Genomic DNA, 25535 nt, shown 5'->3' with positions numbered 1-25535 from the left:
ATAAAACCCCAGAAAAACAACTAAATAAAGTGGAGATAGGCAACCTTCCAGAAAAAGGAATCCAGAATAATGATAGTGAAGACGATCCAGTACCTAGGAAGAAGAATGGAGGCAAAGATCAAGAAGATGGAAGAAATGTTTAACAAAGACCTAGAAGAATTAAAGAACAAACAGAAATGAGCAATACAATAACTGAAATGAAAAATACACTAGAAGGAATCAATAGCAGAATAACTGAGGCAGAAGAACGGATAAGTGACCTCGAAGACAGAATGGTGGAATTCACTGCTGTGGAACAGAATAAAGACAAAAGAATGAAAAGAAATGAAGACAGCTTAAGAGACCTCTGGGACAACATTAAACTCAACAACATTCACATTATAGGGGGTCCCAGAAGGAGAAGAGAGAGAAAAAGGACCAGAGAAAATATTTGAAGAGATTATAGTCAAAAACTTCGCTAACATGGGTAAGGAAACAGCCACCCAAATCCAGGAAGTGCAGAGAGTCCCATACAGGAAAAAACCAAGGAGAAACATGCCAAGACACATAGTAATCAAATTGGCCAAAATTAAAGACAAAGAAAAATTATTGAAAGCAGCAAGGCAGAAACGACACATAACATACAAGGGAACTCCTATAAGGTTAACAGCTGATTACTCGGCAGAAACTCTACAAGCCAGAAGGGAGTGGCATGACATATTTAAAGTGATGAAAGGTTAGAACCTACAACCACGATTACTCTACTCGGTAAGGATCTCATTCAGATTCAATGGAGAAATCAAAAGTTTTACAGACAAGCAAAAGCTAAGAGAATTCAGCACCACCAAACTTTTCTAAGTGGGAAACACAAAAGAAGAAAAGGACCTACAAAAACAAACCCAAAACAATTAAGAAAATGGTCATAGGAAGATACATATGGATAATTACCTTAAAGGTGAATGGATTAAATGCTCCAAGCAAAAGACACAGGCTTGCTGAATGGATACAAAAGCAAGACCCATATATATGCTGTCTACAAGAGACCCACTTCAGACTGAGGGACACATACAAACTGAAAGTGAGAGGATGGAAAAAGATATTCCATGCAAATGGAAATCACAAGAAAGCTGGAGTAGCAATACTCATATCAGATAAAATAGACTTTAAAATAAAGAATGTTACAAGAGACAAGGAAGGACACTACATGATGATCAAGGGATCAATCCAAGAAGAAGATACAATTTTATATGCACCCAACATAGGAGCACCTCAATACATAAGGCAACTGCTCACAGCTCTAAAAGAGGAAATCGACAGTAATGCAATAATAGTGGGGGACTTTAACACCTCAGTAACACCAATGGACAGATCATCCAAACGAAATTAATAAGGAAACAGAAGCTTTAAATGACACAATAGACCAGATAGATTTCATTGATATCTATAGGACATTCCATCCAGAAACAGCAGATTCCACTTTCTTCTCAAGTGCGCACAGAACATTCTCCAGGATAGATCACATCTTGGGTCACAAATCAAGCCTCAGTAAATTTAAGAAACCTGAAATCATATCAAGCATCTTTTCTACCCACAACACTATGAGATTAGAAATCAATTACAGGGAAATAAATGTAAAAAACACAAACACATGGAGGCTAAACAATATGTTACTAAATAACCAAGAGATCACTGAAGAAATCAAAGAGGAAATCAAAAACTACCTAGAGACAAATGACAATGAAAACACGATGATCCAAAACCTATGGGATGCAGCAAAAGCAATTCTAAGAAGGACGTTTATAGCTATACAAGCCTACCTCAAAAACAAGAAAAATCTCAAATAAACAATCTAACCTTACACCTAAAGGGACTAGAGAAAGAAGAACAAACAAAACCCAAAGTTAGTAGAAGGAAAGAAATATAAAGATTAGAGCAGAAATAAATGAAATAGAAACAAAGAAAACAATAGCAGAGATCAATAAAACTAAAAGCCGGTTCTCTGAGAAGATAAACAAAATTGATAAACCATTAGCCAGACTCATCAAGAAAAAGAGGGAGAGGACTCAAATCAATAGAATTAGAAATGAAAAAGGAGAAGTTACAACGGACACTGCAGAAATACAAAGCACCCTAAGAGACTACTACAAGCAACTCTATGCCAATAAAATGGACAACCTGGAAGAAATGGACAAATTCTTAGAAAGGTGTAACCATCCAAGACTGAACCAGGAAGAAATAGAAAATATGAACAGACCAATCACAAGTAATGAAATTGAAACTGTGATTAAAAATCTTCCAACAAACAAAAGTCCAGGACCAGATGGCTTCACAGGTGAATTCTATCAAACATTTAGAGAAGAGCTAACACCCATCCTCAAACTCTTCCAAAAAATTGCAGAGGAAGGAACACTCCCAAACTCATTCTGTGAGGCCACCATTACCCTGATACCAAAACCAGACAAAGATACTAGAAAAAAAGAAAATTATAGACCAGTATCAGTCATGAATATAGATGCAAAAATCCTCAACAAAATACTAGCAAACAGAATCCAACAACACATTAAAAGGATCATACACCATGATCAAGTGGGATTTATCCCAGGGATGCAAGTATTCTTCAACATACGCAAATCAATCAATGTGATACACCATATTAACAAATTGAAGCAGAAAACCCATATGATCATCTCAATAGATGCAGAAAAAGCTTTTGACAAAATTCTAAGATCAGGAACAAGACAAGGATGTCCAGTCTTGCCACTGTTATTCAGCATAGTTTTGGAAGTCCTAGCCCCAGCAATCAGAGAAGAAAAAGAAATAAAAGGAATACACATTGGAAAAGAAGAAGTAAAACTGTCACTGTTTGCAGATGACATGATACTATACATAGAAAATCCTAAAGATGCCACCAGAAAACTACTAGAGCTAATCAATGAATTTGGTAAAGTTGCAGGATACAAAATTAATGCACAGTAATCTCTTGCATTCCTATACACTAATGATGAAAAATCTGAAAGAGAAATTAAGGAAAGACTCCCATTTACCATTGCAACAAAAAGAATAAAATACCTAGGAATAAACCTACCTAGGGAGACAAAAGACCTGTATGCAGAAAACTATAAGACACTGATGAAAGAAATTAAAGATGATACCAACAAATGGAGAGATATACCATGTCCTTGGATTGGAAGAATCAATATTGTGAAAATGACTGTACTACCCAAAGCAATCTATGGATTCAGTGCAATCCCTATCAAATTAGCAATGGCATTTTTTATGGAACTAGAACAAGAAATCTTAAGATTTGTATGGAGACACAAAAGACCCCGAATAGCCAAAGCAGTCTTGAGGGAAAAAAATGGAACTGGAGGAATCAGATTGCCTGACTTCAGACTGACTATACTACAAAGCTACAGTAATGAAGACAATATGGTACTGGCACAAAAACAGAAATATAGATCAGTGAAACAGGATAGAAAGCCCAGAGATAAACCCACACACCTATGGTGAGCTAATCTATGACAAAGGAGGCAAGGATATACAGTGGAGAAAAGACAGTGTCTTCAATAAGTGGTGCTGGGAAAACTGGACAGCTACATGTAAAAGAATGAAATTAGAACACTCCCTAACAGCATACACAAAAATAAACTCAAAATGGATTAGAGATCTAAATGTAAGACTGGACACTATAAAACTCTTAGAGGAAAACATAGGAAGAACACTCTTTGACATAAATCACAGCATGGTCTTTTTTGATCCACCTCCTAGAGTAATGGAAATAAATCAAAATCAAATGGGACCTAATGAAACTTAAAAGCTTTTGTGCAGTAAAGGAAACTATAAACAAGACAAAAAGACAACCCTCAGAATGGGAGAAAATATTTGCAAATGAATCAATGGACAACGGATTAATCTCCAAAATATATAAACAGCTCTTGCAGCTCAATATTAAAAAAACAAAAAATCGAATCCAAAAATGGGCAGAAGACCTAAATAGACATTTCTCCAAAGAAGACATACAGATGGCCAAGAAGCACGTGAAAGCTGCTCAACATCACTATTTATTAGACAAATGCAAATCAAAACTACAATGAGGTATCACCTCACACCAGTTAGAATGGGCATCATCAGAAAATCTACAAACAACAAATGCTGGAGAGGGTGTGGAGAAAAGGGAACCCTCTTGTACTGTTGGTGGGAATGTGAATACAGCCGCTATGGAGGAAGAGCATGGAGGTTCATTAAGAAACTAAAAATAGAACTACCATATGACCCAGCAATCCCACTACTGGGCATATACTCAGAGCAAACCATAATTCAAAAAGACACGTGCACCCCAATGTTCATTGCAGCACTCTTTACAATAGCCAGGACATGGAAGCAACCTAAATGCCCATCGACCGACGAATGGATAAAGAAGATGTAGTACATATATACAATGGAATATTACTCAGCCTTATAAAGGAGTGAAATTGGGTCAGTTGTAGAGATATGGATGGATCTGGAGACTGTTATACAGAGTGAAGTAAGTCAGAAAGAGAAAAACAAATATCGTATATTAACACATATATGTGGAACCTAGAAAAATGGTACAGATGAACCGGTTTGCTGGGCAGAAATTGAGACGCAGATGTAGAGAACAAACGTATGGATAACAAGGGGGGAAAATGGCGGGGGTGAGGGGTGGTGGTGTGATGAATTGGGATATTGGGATTAACATATATGTATGTCGATATGACTAATATGTATAAAATGGATAACTAATGAGAACCTGCTGTATAAAAAAATAAATAAAAAATACAATAAATTTTAAAAAATAGATAAATATGAGCACTGAGCGATATGGTTACAGCCCTGTCCAACACCTTCATTGCAGCTTTGTGAGATCCTAAGCAAAGTACCCAGTTAAGCCATGCCTAGACTCCTGGTCCACAGAAAATATGAGATAACAAATGTTGGGTTATGTAGGTTTTTTGTTAACCATCTTATTCACATGTAATACAACTTGCCCATTTAAAGTATACAGTTGAAAGGTTTTTATTCTCTTCACAGCATTGTGAAACCATCACCACAATCAATTTTGTAATATTTTCACTACTCCCAAAAGAAAGCCCATATTTTTTAGCTGTCACCCACCTTTCTTCTATTCACCCAGCCCTAGGGTACCACTAACCTACTTTCTGTCTCCATAAATTTGTCTGTTCTAGACATTTCATATAAATGGAATTATATGAACAAAGTTGAGCACTGAGGGTTGAACAGAATATTCCTTTTTGCTAAACTGTTCCTCTAGGTAAGGAAATAAAAAAAATAATAAATAAAGTGTACAGATTCAGTGGTGTTTAGTTATTTATATTTATAGAGTTCTGTAGCCATTGCCTTATTCTAATTTTGGAATTTTTACCACTGCAAAAAGAAACCTTGTATCCATTCTGTCTCTTAAAAAAAAATCTAGTAGATTCTTTTAAAATCTAGTAGGTTTTAAAAAAAATGTAGTAGAGGTTATAGTTTTCTAAGGAAGTCTTTTCTCAGGAAACTGCCTTTCCATTATAGATTTCTCATTCTCTTTCTTCATATTCTTTGTTTATAAATCTAGAATTTCATTCCTCCTTATCTATTTAACTGATTTAAAAGATAATGCAAGAAAAACAGATATGGCAGCTTAACATGAGGGAGGACTATTTGTTGTTTTCATGGATTTAAAGGACCTATGCTCTTGTTCAGGAGTTCTCTCACTGGCTAGTGGAGACTGTATAAGTGTTTAATTTGGATTGAATTTAGGACTAAAGGACAGTAGTACTAACAGCATAATTTATATCCCTTTAATCTTTTTATGTTTTATGGGAAGCGGGCTTGAGAGTAAGACCAACGTATGTGGTCATGGTGTACAGTTAATATCTTGGAGGGAATCTCTGAGATAATGGGGTAAAAGAAGAGTTTCAGTGAGGATTTAAGTCTTAGAGAAGTTGTTTAAAGTAGCAGAGCCAACACAGTTCTGTCTGAAGTCAGAGCCTGTGATGGTAAGGACTGTATTACCTGCTGTTTTCCTTGGATAGATAGGAAGAAACTTCTGACTTCTCTAATTTCCAAACACTTGAGTCAGTTAATCAGAAAATACCTTTGGTGAAGGAATGAATCCATGCTTCCTACACCTTCCACTTGACTTGCTTATTACTTTGGTTTGGGGGTAGGTTATAGGGAAGATTGAGATTTAACAAGTTCTATATTTAGTTACTTTCCAATGTATTTTTATTGACATTGCTTTTATACCTCTAATTTAGACTCTGTGTCCTTCTTTGGGAAAGTGAAATGTGGTTAGCGATGGGGCTTTTACTAGGTTAAGTTTTTTTTTCCCTTGACATAAATGCATTTTGGTAGATCCTTTCTCTTTTTATCTAAGCTAATTTTTATTTTCATATTTCCTTTTTGTTTATTTTCCTGCAGCCCCCACCAAAAAAGGTCTTGAATACGCTTTTCTTCTATGTATAATGGTCTCATTTTCAACATGGATTGAGAAAAATAATTGTATTAAAATCTGTATTTGATGATGTGACATTTCTGTTTTAATTAGTTTCTCCGTACTATCCCCCCTATATTATTTGAAAGATGGAAGTAATCTACTTAAGTTTTTTACCAACATTTTAACAAGCTGAAAAATTTTAGTCAGGGCATATTATATTCAGACAGATGTAACATTTGCTAAATGCTTTGAAGATGAAAATTTCAAGTGTTAGGTAATAGTTTTTCGAAAGAAAAATTTTTAAGTGGATTCTTTACTGTGAGTGAAGATCATTTAATAATACAACTTCTAATTTTAGCTTTCCTTTATGATATTCTTTCTTATTCCTATCCACATGAAACTCAGGATACATATTTTAACTGGGAGGATCAAAGTATTTATGAATTCAGTAATCAGTTAACTGACAGTATTGTTTGCTACCAAGGATAAAATGTCTTACAGTGCTACCTTTATTTTTTTAATCACTTAGTACAAATAGTTAATAATCTTCTTTAATTGTTGGAATGTTGCTTTTCTTAGAATACTAGGTAAGTCCCTTAAACTCTGTGCCTCAATTCTTTAGAAAATAGACATATGATTCTAACTGGTCTTTTGAAGTTTCTTCCAACATTGATTCTACTACCTTTAGTGGATATCTTGATAATTATTTCTGTCCAAAAACCATGTAATAATAACTATAAAATAATTTTTAAATAGTAGATGTAAATTTGATTTTATGGACAATTAGAATATTATAAAATATATTAAAAAGATACAGTACTCTTTAATCTGGGATAGTAAAGTAATCATAATCTAATATAGGCACTTGTGCTTAGTGATTTAAGAGCATCCTATACTTGTGCCTTTCTAGAGTTGGAGATACCTCAGAGTAAGAAGTAGTTCCTTGAGCCATAACATTCCTCTTTTTCTCTTCTTTAGGAGGGAAAAATGCATTATGATAGTAAATTAAAATATTTGATAAAGGTGCTGAGTAAAAGAGCAGTAGACTATTGGTCTAATTGGAGGAGCCAATTTAAAGCTGATATACACTAGTACATGCCATCTCATATGTAAGGGATGATAAGTTACCCTCTTTTTTTTTTTTTCCAAAGGAAGATATTGGAGCATCTTGGGTTATTTGACATCTCTTCTGTCTAGTTTTATACAGTTTTAAAATTTTAATAACTTGTTCTGTAGATCATCGTAAGCATGAGGGATAAAGCCAAGAAGAAAACAGGGGTTAGAATGAATGGAAAATTCATTATTCAGTTCAATAAAAGTATATAATAAAAGAAAAATATTTGCTAATAATTTTTACAACAGTAGTTATATGAAGTTTAGTGTGTGTGTATGAATAAGATAGTTCTTCTTATGAGTGAAAAGACATTAATTTTGTGCTCATAATTAGGTTATTGACTTATACTCTTTTTAAAAAAAGTTTTTTCCCTTTCCCCCAACAGAATCTGTCTATGATCTTCTCCCAAAGGAGTTACAGTTACCTCCATCTAGAGAACCATCTGTAGCATCAATGAGTCAGACAAGTGGTGGTGAGGCAGGCTCGCCTCCTCCAGCTGTAGTTGCTGCTGGTATGCATTTCATTTTACTTTAAAAAAAAAAAAGTAGTATCTGGTCAACATGAACAGTGCTGGCAAAATTCATATCAAAGAGTGTGATTTGAGGGTTTGTTTTAGGAGGTTTTAAACTACATACTTTTAACATTAAAAACTTTCAATACAATATTCTTGATACAACTGTTATTTCTTAAAATTTCATGTTGGCACATCTATTAGTGCCATCTCCCAGAATGGACCTTATCTTCAACTATGGGAACGAGTTTAAAGTTCTTTTGTTCACTGCACATAAAAAGGTTATTAAATACCAAGCTATGGATAGAAAATTACATTTGAGTCTCTATAAAACAATTATTTTTAAAAATTTGCTCAAAGGGGAAAATGTTTTATTTTGTATAATCTGAAAAAAGGACTCAAATACTCAAGTGTCTTTTCTGTTTGTAGCATGTTACTATAACCTTTTCCCTACATTTAAAAACATATGTGACTTTATACTTATTTTAAATTCAGTTGAAAGTAAATGGAAGATTTGAATGTAATATTTATATAAAGACATTTTCTTATATCAGTGAAAAAGTATGGAAAGTAATGTTTGAAATTTATCAAGTTTATTTTTAATCAGCTCTCAAATCATACACTTTATAATTATATAAAATTGGTTCAAATTTTGATTGAATTAAAAGATTGACAGATAAGCTAATTGAAAAATGTCTTGATTAGTGATAAATTAATAAAGAATGCTTTCAGTAATATTAGATTGCCCAACTGTAATTCTTTTTTTAGTTGGGTTTATAGACTGCTAAGTGTGTTTGGTGTTTTAAAAAAGTTAGAAAATTATATATATACTCTGAAGTTTCATCTGTCCTACTAATTAGAGGTTTCTTGCCTAATATGATACCTCTCATCTTTTAAAATGGTACTTAAAATCCATCAAAACATTGTTTTCAGTAAATTCCTTTTGTTTCAAAAAGAACAGTGAAGCAGAAGGTTGTGATTTAAATGAGGATATTGGTACTATAATAGAACTTTGGGTACTTTTCTTATTTGCATTAACCTAAGTCCAATTAACCTTGTGTACCAATCTTTCCCCTGAGCCGTATAGTGCAATATGCAGCCTTCCTGGCTGAGGGCAGGAAAACTTTAAACATGGCCAAGAAACTTACCAGCCCTGCTCACTGTTCATGTGTTGCCAGACATTTTCTAACAGATTCTGTGGATTTAATTGTGAACATTTTAGTAATTGAATTGTTAAGATGACCTGGTTTCACTTTATATGCACTGAATATTTTTTCTGGAATTTAAATATTTAATCTAGTTTTAAAATAGTATCAGATAATAAAATATATATTTTTTAATTTTAATGAAATATTTCACTTTAAATCCACAGGTAGAAATTGACTAACTGATTTCTTTTGTATCTTTTGAGATTTGTTTAAAGACATGTTGAATCTGTATAGAACTAAAAGTCTGTTTCTTCTGTGCTTTTTAACATCTGTTGACAGTAGATCCAGTTCCTTTTAAAAGCTGAAAAAATGTTAGCTAGGTTTGGAAAAAGAACGACACTTCCTTTGAAATAATACCAAACTCAATTTTAGAAGTTTTTATATATAAATATTGAAAGTTTTTGAATTTGAGTCACTAATGGAATGTTGAAGGTCCCTCCTTCCCTCCCTCCCTCCATAATCCTCTCCAGATAAATTAGAATGAAGGCTTTGAGTTGAAAAATCATGAAAATAAGAATTAACCAAAGGAAGTATTCTGAAGTAATGAATTCTTATTAGATCAAGAAGTTATTGACATTGTAAAGATTGTGAAGAGAGTAAAGAGGTGACCTTGATAATTTGCATATATTCACACACAGAAAGTTTCTACGATCTAAAACCAAGTCATTTGTAATTTTTTTTACACGTTTACTTTTAACCAACATAGTCTTATTCTAGAATTCTAATGTCTTATTGGTAAAATAGAGTCTTTGTCATGTAACATTATAGGTAAGAGAGTTTAAATTGCAGAATAGTTATAGTAAGGATATCAGTTAGTATGTATAATTAGAGTTGCTTTTTTTATTTGACATATTAATGTCCTTAGTGACATAGATGTCAAAGAGAGATTTGGAGTAAATTACCAGTTACTCAGTGTTTCCTGGCCAAAAGACTAGATGTTTAGGGAAAGATACATTAATTTAGACTTCTTTGATTTTTTTTAATCTGTAGCATTTGCTGTTTAAATATGAAATGCATAAAAATGATGACTCTTGATGTAGTTAATTCTTCAGAGTTTTGAAGGAGCCGGATTGGCTGCTGTCAGGTATGAGGGCCTGGTGGGAACAGACTTCTAGTTCTGCCATAAAGGTTTGTGTTTCACAAATTCTAAATCAATTTAAATTTTAAAATTTAGAGGCTGGGCATATAGGTGTTCATGTACATTTTAAATTATTTAATTATTAAAAATGTGTTTCTCAGATTCGCCAATCTAGGTTTTTTTCCCGTTATGTATTACTGAAGGAATAAGTAAACATGATGCTGCTAATCCACAAACCAGAATACTGGGTAAAAAGAATGTCCCTTAAACCTTTTTTCTGCCTCTACACTATTCACAATTTTACGTGCTCTCATTAATAACATCTTTTATCTGGTAAGACCCAGGGTTGGGAATGGGGGAAAGAGGTTTACTTCCTCACAACTCCTCCCCTCTCCATAGGGCAAAGTGTAACAATCTGGGAGGTGTAGTTGAAAATCAACAGTCTGAAATCTGTACTCTTCCCCATTTTTAAAAGACATCTGGTTTTGTCCCACTAGAAAGTTTCTTAGTAGTTTGAGGTTCAATATGTAAATGAATAAAAGTTTTAGAAGTACAGAATTTCTGAAGAATATTGTAGGTTCTTAGTAACTAAGAGACTGTTTTCCTAACACAAAAAAGTTATCCAGGCACTTCCCTGGTGGTCCAGTGGTTAAGACTCTGCGTTCCCAATGCAGGGGGCTCGGGGTTCGATTCCTGGTGGGAGAACTAAGATCACACATACTACAACTAAGGCCACGTGCTACAACTACTGAGCCCACACACTCTAGAGTCCACTCACTGCAACTAGAGAAGCCAGTGCGCCACAATGAAGACCCAAATAAATAAATAAATAAATAAAATTTAAAAATTATCACTTATTTAAAAAAAGTTATCTACATGAATTGATAACAAATTCTGGCAAAATAAGGAGTTGATCAAGAAGAAATGAAAGTTGTGAAAGGATTCTTTTTGTTTGTTTCTTTAATCCTACAGTATAGGTTGGAAGGAACTAAAATATAGGTATTATTAAGGAGAACTAAAACAAACAGTTACACTAGAATTTTGGATTTTTGAAAAGAGATATGGCAGGTATTTTTCTTAAATAACAGCTTTATTGAGATATAATTCACATACCAATCAAGTATTTTTAAAAATCTACTTACTCGTTTACAGTTTTACCCTTAGATTGTCTTAATTTATTTAAAATAGGGAGTCTTTCACAGAAGTGAACAATAAACTTTAATCTTCATTTTAAGAAATCAAATTATTTTCTTGTTCTATCCTAAATTCTATTTGTTTGTCCTCATCTTGGGATGTAGCATCATGTTTATTAGTTTATATCAAAATATTTTGCTAAGGTAATTATTTCAGGTTCCTTTAAAATTTTTTAATTCTAATTCTTGAAATAAACAATGAATTAATCAAACCATAGGTTTTATAATTCAGCCAGAGAATCTTAGGAATAACTAGTTAGTAATTCTTTTGTTGTTTGTTTTCATAAAGTTGTTATTTTACTTTCAGGAATTATATATTAGTCCTCTTTAGAAATAATATAATCTCAGTACATGAATACTTGGTAGCAGTTTTTAACATGTATAGGTATATACACTAATAAAGCACATACAAAAGTTTTTAAAGGCTGTAATTAAAGTTAATAATTTTACATGAAGTGATCCATATAATAAACTTTTCTGTTGGAAGAGACTTATTAAATAGTGCTTTGAATTTTATGCTTACAGCAAGTACGTAACAGGTATTTTCTATGCTGAAAGAACTTAACTGTGTGCTATTTACACTATAGGAGAGGACACTAGAGAACTAAATAATGTCCTATAATCAAAGAACAGCTATGCTTTAATTTATTGGGTTGGCCAAAAAGTTCATTTGGATTTTTCCATAAGATGTTACAGAAAAACCCGATTGAACTTTTTGTCCATCCCAATACTTCAGACACCTTAATCACCTAAGTTAAAATCATAGGAATTTGTAGACCATCCATAACAACAAAACTATACAAAAATTGAGTTGAAGAAAATATAAGCTATCATTTTTTAGTTCCTACTATGTGATAGGAATTGTACTTTACATGAAGTGATCCATATGATCCATCCATCATATCATATCATATCATATCATATCATATCATATCATATCTCAATCCTTCCAGGCACAAGACACCTCTCTTCTTTCCCACTAAGGTCTAAGTTCTTTTCTCCTTGCCATTGTACTTTAGGGAATTTAACATAATGTTCTGTCACTTCAGTTAGGGAAACACAAGATCCTGGACTAGGCAGTGTGTAGGATATTGAGTTGAAAAAGCCATACCCCTTCTTCTCCTCTGCAAGTTTCATGATCTACAAAATAGAAATATTATTTCTAGAAGAATATAAATTTTTTATAAAAGTTATTTACAGTAACAGAGTACTTAGCCCATTGAATTTATTGTAACTTGTTTACTAGTGTTAGAAGATATTTGCAGTTATGTAATTCTTATTTTCTTGAGTTGACTAAATTTAAGGAGCGAATTTGCCTTTGACTGCTCTCCTGGGCTAACTAGGTTAACATATTTCAGAATTTTGGCCATTTATGTAGTATATATTCCGAAGATTAAACCCAAAGCCCATTAACAGGAAAAGTAATTCACCTATGTAACCCACATATTGATGTTGTGAGCTGAAGTGTGAATTGATCTTGGTTATCCCATATGGTCATTCCTACTTTTCCTAGAAAACTGGACCACTTCCAGAAGGAAGTCAGATCCTAGCTACAAACATGTTGCCAAGTAAGCAACATGTTTAAAAACTCTACTTCTCATTCTGACTTTTAAAATTACATAGTAAATCTAAATACATACATTTATACATATAGAAATATGTGTGTATGTGCGTATGTATAGATGTATACTACTAACATCTGTGTTATTAGAATGGAAAACATCAGCAAACTTGGGCCATAATGGTTAATTCAGAAACAATTACCAATTCAGGAGACTATCCATATTATAAATTTTCACTGACAAAAAGTACACATGGCCTATTAATGGTTTATTCCCTAAATGTTTACCTTTTTTGGTCCTCTTACTAATTTTTAGCAACTTTTATAAATATTGTGATTTTTTCATTTTCTGGTAGAATAAGCAGATTTTTATATTACCTGAGTCTATAGAATAGCATTTTAAAACTGCACACAGATTCTCAGCCATTCATAGACAAATTACATACATCAAATAGACACAATTTCTTTTTTTGTTTATGTGTTTTGTAGAATTTCACATTAAGAAATTAATGCACAGAAGTGGGCCTACTTTTTTTTATGCTACCAATAAGATTGATAATAAGCAAAAAGTATTCCCATAACTAATTGTTTTATAATAATTAGTTGTATAAATAATAGTAATAAAGTTGTATAAAAACACTCCAGCTGGGCTTCCCTGGTGGCGCAGTGGCTGGGAGTCCGCCTGCCGATGCAGGGGACACGGGTTCGTGCCCCGGTCCGGGAGGATCCCACGTGCTGCGGAGCGGCTGGGCCTGTGGGTCGTGGCCGCTGGGCCTGCGCGTCCGGAGCCTGTGCTCCACGACGGGAGAGGCCACACCAGTGGGAGGCCCGCATACCGCAAAAAAAAAAAAAAAAAAAAAAAAAACACTCCAGCTGGGACTGGAGTGAGGGGAATTGATTAGAGTAGAATACAACAAAAGACTTCACCTGTTTCTGTGACATTATTTCTCTTTTCCCATAATGTGAAATATAATAAAATTAGCATGAGCTTTGGAATCATAAAGACCTAATTTGAATCTGATTGCTATCATGTCATTTCTATCATATAGACAGAATCTTGTGGAAGTTCAGTAAATTTCTCGTATTACCCCTGTAAGTAGACAGTAACAACAACTTTTTCTTAAGGTTATTATGAAGGTAAATATGTAAAATACTTAATACTGCCTGAAAGTCAGTGATCTTTCGGTAAACATTGACCTCCCTCCCACATGGATTTCTCCTTTCGTTTGTTAGTAAGGTTTTAAAAAATAATCTTATTTTTATAAAAACAAGTTTTTTAGCTTTATTTTGCTTCTTTCTTTCCATTCTCAGTCTGTTTTTTACCTCATTTTGAAGTTTTGCATATCAGACAACACATAGGCCATGGGATTTCCTTTCTGACTTACTCTTTAATGTTGACACTCTCTCACTAGGAGCCCTTGTAAATAAAAGAAGCATTGCTAGAGGATGATGAATCATAGGGAGAACAGACACTTCCCAAAGGGATGATTCTGCAAAGTTGACTGATTAAGTATTCTTCCTAGAATTCTCTTCCCACTTAAAAAAAAATGAAATGATAAAGTTGCGTGATCAATTATCAAAACTTCTAGTAGAGCAATTTATGACTTCTGTTTTTTGTCTAGACATTTTATCTACAATTGGATCTAATGTACACTGTAATCCAGATCCAGTTGTAAAACCATTCTGAATTGTTATATCAGAAGATTTTAATGATACAAATACTATTTTCCCTTTTTTGGTCACCTCTAAAAAAGAATAAATATGAAGACATTGGACTAGAGTTGGCAGGAATGCCTTTATTATTTAATCTAAACAATTTTAAAAGGTATTATATGGTAAAGCATTGAAGTGAACTTCAAATAGCATCCCTCAGAACTGTTTTTTCTCTCCAGTTCTTAAGTTAATGTGGTGGTAATCTCTCTTTTTGTCTTAAAGTAAACATTACCTTTCAAGTAGTATAATTGCTGTCTTTTTGTTTTAAAAACCCTGTTCTTGGGCTTCCCTGGTGGCGCAGTGGTTGAGAGTCCGCCTGCCGATGCAGGGGACACGGGTTCGTGCCCCGGTCTGGGAGGATCCCACATGCCGCGGAGCGGCTGGGCCCCTGAGCCATGGCCGCTGAGTGGGCACGTCCGGAGCCTGTGCTCCGCAGCGGGAGAGGCCACAGCGGTGAGAGGCCCGCATGCCACAAAAAAACCCCTGTTCTTCCTGGGGTCTTTGACAACAATAAATGTAGTCATCAGCTAGTGTAGTTATTCCCTTTTGTGTTTAAGTTATTTGAGAGTGAGGATTCTTTCTGGGTTTTTTAGTCTCTTCACCCAGTATCAATGACTGATGCTACCCTGTAGTACTTAAATCACTGGATGATAGGAAGCATCCTTCTCTTCCAAGAGGAAAGGATTTAAAAAACAAATTGTGTAATAAGTACCTAGTACCTATTTTACACTGTGATTAAATACTTAGGGTTGAATAGGACAAAATATATATTTAAAACATTGCTCTCAGTGTCAGGACACTTACAAATTTTGTAAGCATTTTATTTTTCAGGAAACATTCTTTAATAAATACTCTGTGAATGTTTATTAATGGCACTCAGACAAGGTAAAAATAATTATTTTAGGAGAATTTAGATTAAAAGAGGGAGAGTAATTATTGTGTAGTATTAGAACTATGACTGCCACTTAGATGGACTGGAGGAGAGAAGGATGGTCTCTAGTAAATCAGTAACAACCCTTTCAGCTTCAGCAATAGTGCTAATTATTTTTTTTAAATAGAGCCTCTAGGATCAAACGTTTTATGCACAGTAACATATCTAATTTGAAAGTGTAAATTAGGACTTCCTTGGTGGTCCAGTTGTTAAGATGCCTCACTTATGCAGGGACAAGGGTTTGATCCCTGGTCAGGGAACTAAGATCCCATGCTGTGCTGCATGGCCAAAATTTAAAAAAAATTTTTTTTTTTTTGTGGTACACGGGCCTCTCACTGTTGTGGCCTCTCCCGTTGTGGAGCACAGGCTCTGGACGCGCAGGCTCAGTGGCCATGGCTCACGGGCCCAGCCGCTCCACGGCATGTGGGATCTTCCCGGACCGGGACACGAACCCGCGTCCCCTGCATCGGCAGGCAGACTCTCAACCACTGCGCCACCAGGGAAGCCTTAAAAAAAAAAAAAAAAAAAAATTTAAAAAGTGTAAATTAGTAACTTTTTTGGAGGGGGTGGGATGAGGAAGTGTTTGGAAGTTGACCTGAGAAATGAAACTACTCTTTTGCTGGTAAAATGTAGATATTTTTTACTGCTTGAGTGTATTTGTCAGAACATATCGTCATATACTCTTTAAGGGAATTTGGGTAAGGGCACAGTTTAAAAACACCTAGAGAGAACATTCTGGCTTATGGATTAGATTGCATTAGTAAACAGGAGAACAAATTGGTGAATATGAGTTAACAAAAATTTTGAATAAGAAATTTACCCACATGCATTTATTTGGATGTTAATAATTTAATTTTTTAAAGTTTGTTTTAAAACATTGCTTTTCGTAGCATGTAAACCTATGTTGGGTGGGAAAAGTACAAATGGGAAATTGGAACTGTTTTAAACATGTAAATTAAATGATCGACCCTACAATTTTTGTTTTTTGGTTTTTTTGTTTTGTTTTTGTTTTTTGGTAAAGTAATCTGGATTGCTTATTTTATATGCTGGGATGCTAGTTGTTTTTTCTATTAATACACTTAACTTGCATTCTAGCTTCGCCATTCAGAGACAGGCATCGTGTGTGGGTTGTGTGACAGTGTCTGTCAATAGTGAAGACAAATAGTGCCAGAGACATTTAACCCATCCAATCTCACCCAGGGTATAGGTCGGTCTCGTTTTCAGACTTCTTCTTAAGTCTTTTTTCTTTCTTTCTTTCTTTCTTCCTTCCTTCCTTTCTTTTTTTGTTTCTAAATAGTGGATTGATACTGATTGAAACTAAAACTTTTTTGTAAAGTTTTAAACTTTACATTAATATTATAAGAAGAAGAAGAAGAGAAGTAGAAAATGAAGGTTGGCATGTAAGGTGTTGACAAAGCAGGTTTGCAGCCACTTTGTGTGTTCTAGATTTTTCAATCCCTTGGCAACATGAATGTTGGCCTTATAATTTTTTTCTCTCAATATCTTTCTTCTTTGATCTGAAAATATATTCTTGTATCTGGTGACTTTTATCAGACAAATGTTTAGATTTGAAGTCATTGTTACCAGTAAGAAAAATGAAAATACTTAAAAAGAATTACTGAGGCTGAACAGTAAGGGTTTTAGACCAGAAATTGTTTCCAAATGACCTGTGTTGATTTTTATTATTATTTTCTGAACAGTCAGTAGTTTACTCCCTCTCCGTTCCACTATTGGTTCACTTAGCACACTTGCAAATTTTTACGGCTTTTTTAAGGTAACTCAACTGATTTTGCACTGATGTTGAGAAGTTATAAAATGTAAGTGCATATTTAAATGCTAGGGACCACATTTTTGTCTTGGAAGCTTAGTTAAATGTCATTTCTGTCATATTTTTTTAAATCAGTGAAAGGTATTTGTTTCTTTTGAGGACTTTAAAGAATGTTTCTAATTTCAAAGCTTTCTATTAAAAGTTTAGTTAGTTCCACATAAAGTATCATCTCTTTTTTATGGTATTTAAAGCACTAAAATGATAATGATAATTTAAATAATTTCTCATTTACAAATCTAGAACTAATAGTTCTTAATTTTAAAATACAGTTTAAGAAAGCAGTATATAAACTATACATGGGTTTCTCTATGTGGTACCATTTAAAACTCCATTTTCATCTTTCCAATCAAATTAATAATATAGTTGACCCTTGAATAACACGGGGTCGAGGGGGGTAGGGGTACTGTCCCTTAGCACAGTCAAAAATCCATGTATTACTTACTTTGCACTCAGCCCTCCTTATCCTTGGCTCTGCATCCACAGATTCAAGCAACCACAAGTTGCATAGTACTGTAGTATGTATTTATTTTTAAAAAATTGTGAATAAGTGGACCCACACAGTTCAAACCTGTGTTGTTCAAGGGTAAACTGTACTTGCAAATGCTGTAATATCCAGGAAGATATTATCTGCTATTCTTTTTATCCCAAGTGCTTTGAATATTCATAGTGAACCTTAATGATTACATCAATTATTGAAAGAAGCCAAATATACAGTTTAAGTTCACCATCATTACTGGCATTTGGCCTAGTCATTGGCTACTGCCAATTAATAAATCTAATAAATCTGAAATTTTTATATTTAGATATAGAACACTATAGATGTGATGCTTTTCTTCACTTATAAATTTAAAAATTATTCTTTTGAGATTATATATTTTTGTCAGTAAGTTATAAAAATGGTCTATCAGTTTTCTCTTTGGTGTTGCTGTGCTCTCTGTGGTCACAGAAAAAGCTATGGAAAAATAAAATTCTTTTTGGGGACTTCCCTGGCGGTCCAGTGGTTAAGACTTCGCCTTCCAGTGCAGGTGCGGGTTTGATCCCTGGTCCGGAAGCTAAGATCCCACATGCCTCGTGACCAAAAAAAACCCAAAACATAAAACAGAAGTGATATTGTAACAAATTCAATAAAGACTTAAAATATGGTCCACATCAAAAAAAAGAAAGAAAGAAAGAAAGAAAAATCTTTAAAAAATAAAAAAAATAATAAAATTCTTTTAAGTTCAAAGATAAGTTTCTTCATAAAAGAAATAATCAATAAAAATTTATTCACACATTACTTAGGTGAGTAAATAATTTTAAGAGGAAGAAACTTTCAACTTTATGAAGGATTGGTAATGGATTTAAAAAATAAATTATAAGGTTATAAAATAGAATACATTATGACTATTCTGCTTGGTGAGAAAATAAAAGCAATTATTAAAACATTTTTATGCTGGAGTTTTTTATTTTAACAAGCAGCAATTAAACATAGTCTCTACATTCCTAACAGATAAAGATGGACATTCAAAACCAAAAAGGGATGGGAGGGGTAGTTAGCATATTTTATTTATAAAGGAATATATAGAGGAGGCAGGATTACATTAGCATTTTAATTCTATGGAATGTCAGTTAAACTATTTCTTGAAATTTAATAATATATAGATTAAAACATTTTTGTAAATATTTTAAGAACATTCTAATATTCCCAGGAATTCATTGTGCTTTTCTGGGAATGCTTAGAAATGACAAATTACTGTTTAGAAATCTAAAATGTTCTTGCTATTATTTTATACATTTACTTTTTAATAGATAATATTAAGAATTTGTTATTTTTAGTGAATTTATGGATTAATACACAAATAGGTAATTTGGCTTATGTATGTTTCAAAAAAGAAAGTTATTAGCACATTCTTTGTAGAAATAGTGAGTAGTTACCATTAAACTCTTTTAAGTTACTTCTGAACCTTCCCTGTATCAGTTAATGCTATTATAGTAAGGTATAAATCTTTTTTTTTAACCTGATATGTGTCCATTATGAACACATTGGTACATTTATTTACCAGTTTAACTTTAATGTAACTCAGCATACATATCAAATATTGGCTTCTCATAAATCAATTTAATTAAAAAATTGAATTTTTACTACATACAAGTCATAGTATGTTAGGTGTCAGGAGGGTCTAAGATGAGAAAGATGTTGTCCATACTCTCTAGGGGCCCATAGTTCTTATCCCTTATTACTTCACCACCTCACCTGGCATTATTAATGCACTTAGGTGATCTCTTGCTAACCAGAATGTAACATGCTTATGTGAAGGATTTTACACCATTTTCATCATCATCAGAGGGATAATGATACTATTGTAAAGAGTTTTATAGCTTTAAAAAATTTGTCTTATATTCATTATATTCTTAAAATGAGTAGAACCTTTGTAATTTAGGATCAAACTGAGGTAACCTTTAAAAAGTAATTTTTTTAAATTAAATGATACTACTGTCTTTTGACAGAGTTTATGTTTTCAGCTTTATAGTTTTGTGCTAATGAACTTTTTTATTTAGTAAGTATATCCAGGAAACTGCAGGTAAAATATTCATAATGTGTGTTAGGTGTCAAAGGAAAATGTATAGAATATTTTAACTTATGTAGGGTATGAGATCACAGTTTGGCATACCTGTCCCAAAACAGATATTGATGTACAATTATATCAATTGGGTTTTATAACCATGATTTTTAAATAAGATTTGCAAGATAAAATCACACATACTTCAAAGAGCAATGCTAGGTTATATCTTGCATATTAAATTCATAAATATATAACTTGCTTTTGAGTTCATGATTACATTTCACCTAACTTTCCGTCTGTCATGGACAGGGATCCCTGAGATGTTCATATTCTGCATTCTCATGTGCATGGTACTTAGATTCAAAAAGAGTGGGTGGGGGAAAGCTGCTTTATAGAAATACAAGTTCACAGAATTCATGCTGCATGCTTTGTGTGTTCCACTGCAAATACTGCATGCTGCATACTTGTATTTCTCTGAAAATGATGAACATAGGCTCATACACACAAAAACGTTTAGTTTCTTTTTTGCCAATAGTTGGAACAGATGGAGGAATGTTAGACATAATACCTTCTCTATTTTTTCTAAAATGAATTCTGTAGTATTTTTCAAAAAGTAAGGAAAAACCTTGTTATTTAAACCCAAAGTGGCTACAAATCAGCTCCTAAACTTTCACTGACATTAGTATCTAGATTTTATAGTTTTTACAAATCTTTTAAAATATTTATTTACTAAGAAAACATTGCATTAATGCATGATACAAAATTGATAAATTTTTTTCTTTAAATTGGAATGCAGTTTAAAGTGACTGAATTTTCCAATTTCAGCTACTGCATTTGACAAGGATACAAACTGGAAAATGGAACTGGTATCATCTAAATGCTCTAAGTGCTTTAACTCATGGTAGTTGAGAAAAGTCTTTCCATGTGGCATTATGTAGATTTCATTATTGATGGCTAATATTAATAACTGCTCTTCAGCCTTGACAGCAATGAAAAATTGTGGATGCATTTAGTTCTTTCAAATGATTTAAGTGTTTTGGTGCATGTTTTCAATTTAAAAATAGATCTTCGGCACTTGGCTTTTGATTATTGAAACATTGGCATTCTGACATTTCACTCTTTATATAATTGATGTGGATGTTGCAATTCCAATAACTGCACATCACAGTTTTAAGTTTATCACACCACTTTAAAACAGTAGCATACATGGCTATAGATAAAAATTAATTTTAGATTTAAACATATTTTTAGTTGTCTGTCACGTTACCTATTTTCATTTTTGTATGTGTTTATGATTGTAAACCTTTCCTTATCTTATACAAGATAAAATTGTATAGAACTGATAACTTCCAACTTTAACATTATTAGTGTGCCTCTTGATATGTTGTTAAGGGTTTAGTAGTAGTATTTTTCAATGAGTTGTTATGCCAGTTGCCACACATTTTGAAAAGATCTACTTTTGACTTTTTTTGTTAGGCATAATAGGTAAATAGTTTTATAAAAAACCTTTTTATAAGAACTAATTCTGGTTCTCTCCAGAGATTTTTTTCTGTTTAACTCTTTTTTGTTAGACTTCAGCTAGTAAAATTTACTGTTACTCATCTGAAGAAATTCCCTTAATAGTTAAAATCAAGGAGCCTTTTAAAGAGAGAGGAAATGGACAGTTGTAACCAACTGCCAATAAGAAAAATCCATCCAATAATACGTCCTGCTTCTGTTTTTTATTCTGCGATAAAGGATGGATTTATTTATTTTAGAGATCATGGTTTTGAACTGCCACTTCCAACTTCTGGAGACCCTCAATGGTTAACTTGCTTATCTTCTACAGCCCAGCATGTTCCAAATCAAACCTTTTTCACTTTTATTCTTGTAGATTTTAAAATAATCATAGTGACGGTACCAGTTCCATTTTGCCTCCAATTCAGTTGATTATATATTTTTTCTATTTATTTCTCATTTTATAATTGATATCTGGAATAATCAGCAGCTCTTTTCTCATTTATTTTCTCATATTTTTATTCCAGGATTTGCCTCTGAAGCAGGGAGTGTCTGCATTAAAAATGACCTGTAGTTCTCTGCTTCATAGGTTAGAAACTTATTTTAATATTTTGTGGCTAAGCACAGTCCCACTTTTCAAATTCTATAATGAATTATTTAATTGGCATTGAATGTGGACCACAAGCATATATTTCATATTGGGTTTTTTTTATTATTTTAAATGATTAAAATTCAGTGGAACTATCCAGCTGAGGCAATAAAAGCTTTGTTTTTGCTTTACAGCTTAAAACATTAAATTAGATTTTTAAAAATCTATCAATTATAACACAAGTAAAATAATGCTATTTGGGCATTTTTAAAAATTGCATTTTTTAGGCCTTGTATTGCTTGAAGCATTTATATTCTAAAACTTAACCAAATTCCAACTATTCATTTTGGGGAAAAACAATCAGTTCACAAATCACATTTTCAATGGGACTGCTAGCCAGCATAGGTGAAAACATGTATAGTGTATTTACTCTTAAATTGTACACTGCAGATGCTTCTTCAGCTCCCTCCTCTTCCTCCATGGGCGGTGCTTGCAGCTCCTTTACCACCTCTTCCAGCCCTACCATTTATTCTACCTCAGTCACCGACAGCAAGGCTATGCAAGTGGAGAGCTGCTCCTCAGCCTTGGGGGTAAGTAACCGAGGGGTAAGTGAAAAGCAGTTAACCAGTAACACAGTTCAGCAGCATCCATCAACACCGAAGAGGCACACAGTCTTGTACATCTCACCACCACCTGAGGACTTGCTGGATAACAGTCGGATGTCCTGCCAGGATGAGGGGTGTGGATTGGAATCTGAGCAGAGCTGCAGTATGTGGATGGAGGATTCCCCCTCCAACTTCAGTAACATGAGCACCAGTTCCTACAATGATAACACTGAGGTACCTCGTAAATCACGAAAACGAAATCCAAAGCAGAGGCCGGGGGTCAAACGACGAGATTGTGAAGAGTCTAATATGGATATATTTGATGCCGACAGTGCCAAAGCACCTCACTATGTGCTTTCTCAGCTTACCACGGACAACAAAGGCAACTCAAAAGCAGGAAATGGGTTGGTATTCACATTTTTTTAAAGTTCTCTCACCATTATGCAAAACAAAAAAATAAATCATTCCTCATTTTTCTTAATTGCTCAACTCAACTTTGCATCTAAAGCAAAGATACTAGTTTTATCATTGAAATAACATGAAAATTTTAACTTAAAATTATCAGGTTTCACTAGAGAAGAAAATAAAATACCAGTAGATTTTACCAATGGTTATCTTAGTATGGGTATGATTTAGTAGAAGATGAAAATAATCTGTTTAGAAATAATTTTTAAATTTCAAATGGACTTATACTTTAAAAGAATTTTAAAATATTTTTATTCATAGAAATAACTAGTGATGCAATGACTCCAGCTAAAACAAACATTTACAGAGGGCTAGTTTGTATTCCCTTTCACGTTGTCTCCCCATATGATTCAGTCATTTTCCATTTTTGTGAAGATTTTAGCCTTTATTTCCCTTTTTTCTTTTATTTGATGAAAACAAGAAAAACTAAATTGATAGTTTGATTCTCAACTTAGATTCATGTATTTATTTTAAGCTTTTTCTTTAATATATTATGCCAATTCAGGATTTTTAAAAAAATAAATGTATCGCTTTTTTTTTTTTTCTGTGATTCTGGGTTATATATCTAAAGGGTGATAGAACCAGGATCATGGTGCCTGTTTGAGTTTTCATTCATCTCTGCCAGTTCACAACACTCACTAAATATATTTCAATAGCTATATTATAGAATATTCACTTCTGAAGTAGAGAATACTATGACTTATTTTTAACTTTCTAATTCCTTTAATACTTTTATTGTAACATTTAATTTCTAGACTTTTGATTAGATTTTCCTACAGTATATTCAATATAGTTTGATAGAATTTAACTCACTAGATCTTGAGAGATTACTTTTTTGGGTGGCAGGGTATGTATGGTCCTTTAGTTGACCCAGGATCTCCTACAATTTCAGGTTGTCACCGAATATGATGGAGATGCTTTTGATTGTTTCACTATTTGATTACATCATTGGTATATTTTAAGTTAAAAATCTGGTTGAGAGTTATAGAGAATATTCTTAATGTGTATTAAACTTGTCCTTAAATATTTTCTCAGTATATTTTTAAAGTAGTATCTACCATTTAAGTAATGATTATTCTATACTACTTTCTTCTCTACTCTCATTTAAAACTCCTTTGGGGTGATAATAGTATATAAAAATGCACATTTAAATATTTTTCATTTTTAGAAAGTCCAGATTAGGAAATTATCTAAAAGAAAACAACATATACCCTTTCCTAAAGTGTTGCCATTAGCAGAGTCAACAATTCTAGGACATATCTGTAGAACTGTTACCTATAGAAAATGCTCTGAAACGCAGTAGCACAGATTTAAAAGGCTCATATGTGTCTATCATTAAATACAGGTATGTGTTTATTCGGGCTTCTGTGGAGAAAGTGTTTTTTTTTTAAGTTCCGTAAGAGAGATTTTCATTTTTATACTGAAATAAATGTTAAAGTTCAGAATGAAGAACAAATAAAATTTTGACTTACAGTTAGTCAACACACATGATTTGCAGTTGCTGTTAAAGAGATATCTTGACCTACATCTTTTCTGCTTCTGCTTTTGTATGATAGATATATCTTAGAAATGATTTGAGGTTACCCAGGGAAAGTATAATAACATTTGTCAAGACAAAATCTCTCATGAAATAATTCATGGAACAGAAACTCATCAAGCAGCAGAAGAAATGTCCAGCTTCTTAGGTAATGGAAAAATATTTGACACTAGCATATGAAAATGATAGAAGAAGTTTAAACTTTGAATTTATAAGAACTTTATTAAGGAAAGGATAAAACCATATATAAATATAGAAAAATAGGCCTTTGAAAACAGTTGTTAAGGGGATCTCAAACTAAAGTTCTATGTTCTTCAATAAGAAAGATGTTAGAAACATGAAAGAAATTTTGCCATAAAATTTCTATTTATATAATGCTAAATTATAGAAAATGTACCCTCAAACTTGTTGAGTACAGCAGTTTTTATTGATCTTCAAGATGGAAATAGCATTTTTGTATGAATAAAATGTATATGAAAGAGTTTATTCAGAAAAAAAAATCATTTTTTAAAAACTACTCAGTATTTAAACATTCCTAGCCATATTTTTCTTAAATTCTTCACCTAAATGTCCTGAGAATCAGTAGCCAATGTCTCTTTAGATATTCCTAGAAATTAAGATATGATGTCACCTGCATGTGAAACCTGATTTAGGCATTTTATACTGAAAATTATTTTTGTGACAGGCAACCAGAAGGATGTGCAGCACAAAGGAATTAGTGTC

General features: G+C 33.1%; 1 protein-coding gene across 12 annotated transcripts in view; it reads left to right on the top strand.

The window, feature by feature from the left end:
- The window catches only part of NFAT5 (nuclear factor of activated T cells 5), a 205331-nt gene that overhangs the window by 136323 nt on the left and 43473 nt on the right, over nt 1-25535 (top strand). For 9 of the 12 annotated variants that reach the window (XM_081217122.1, XM_081217120.1, XM_081217121.1 and 6 more), the window contains 2 exons: nt 7939-8064; nt 22656-23214. In XM_081217122.1, the coding sequence (XP_081073248.1) occupies nt 8007-8064; nt 22656-23214 (617 nt within the window). In that variant the 5' untranslated portion in view covers nt 7939-8006. Of the gene's footprint in view, nt 1-7938; nt 8065-22143; nt 22206-22655; nt 23215-24821; nt 24961-25535 lie in introns of those variants that run through there. The other 3 variants (XM_081217114.1, XM_081217115.1, XM_081217116.1) reach the window with 3 other exon arrangements.

This window comes from Mesoplodon bidens (genome assembly GCF_964165515.1).
Source record: "Mesoplodon bidens genome assembly, chromosome: 18".
NCBI classification, from domain to species: domain Eukaryota; kingdom Metazoa; phylum Chordata; class Mammalia; order Artiodactyla; family Ziphiidae; genus Mesoplodon; species Mesoplodon bidens.
Note: the sequence above shows the minus strand (reverse complement) of the source record. Positions and strands in the feature narration are given on the sequence as shown.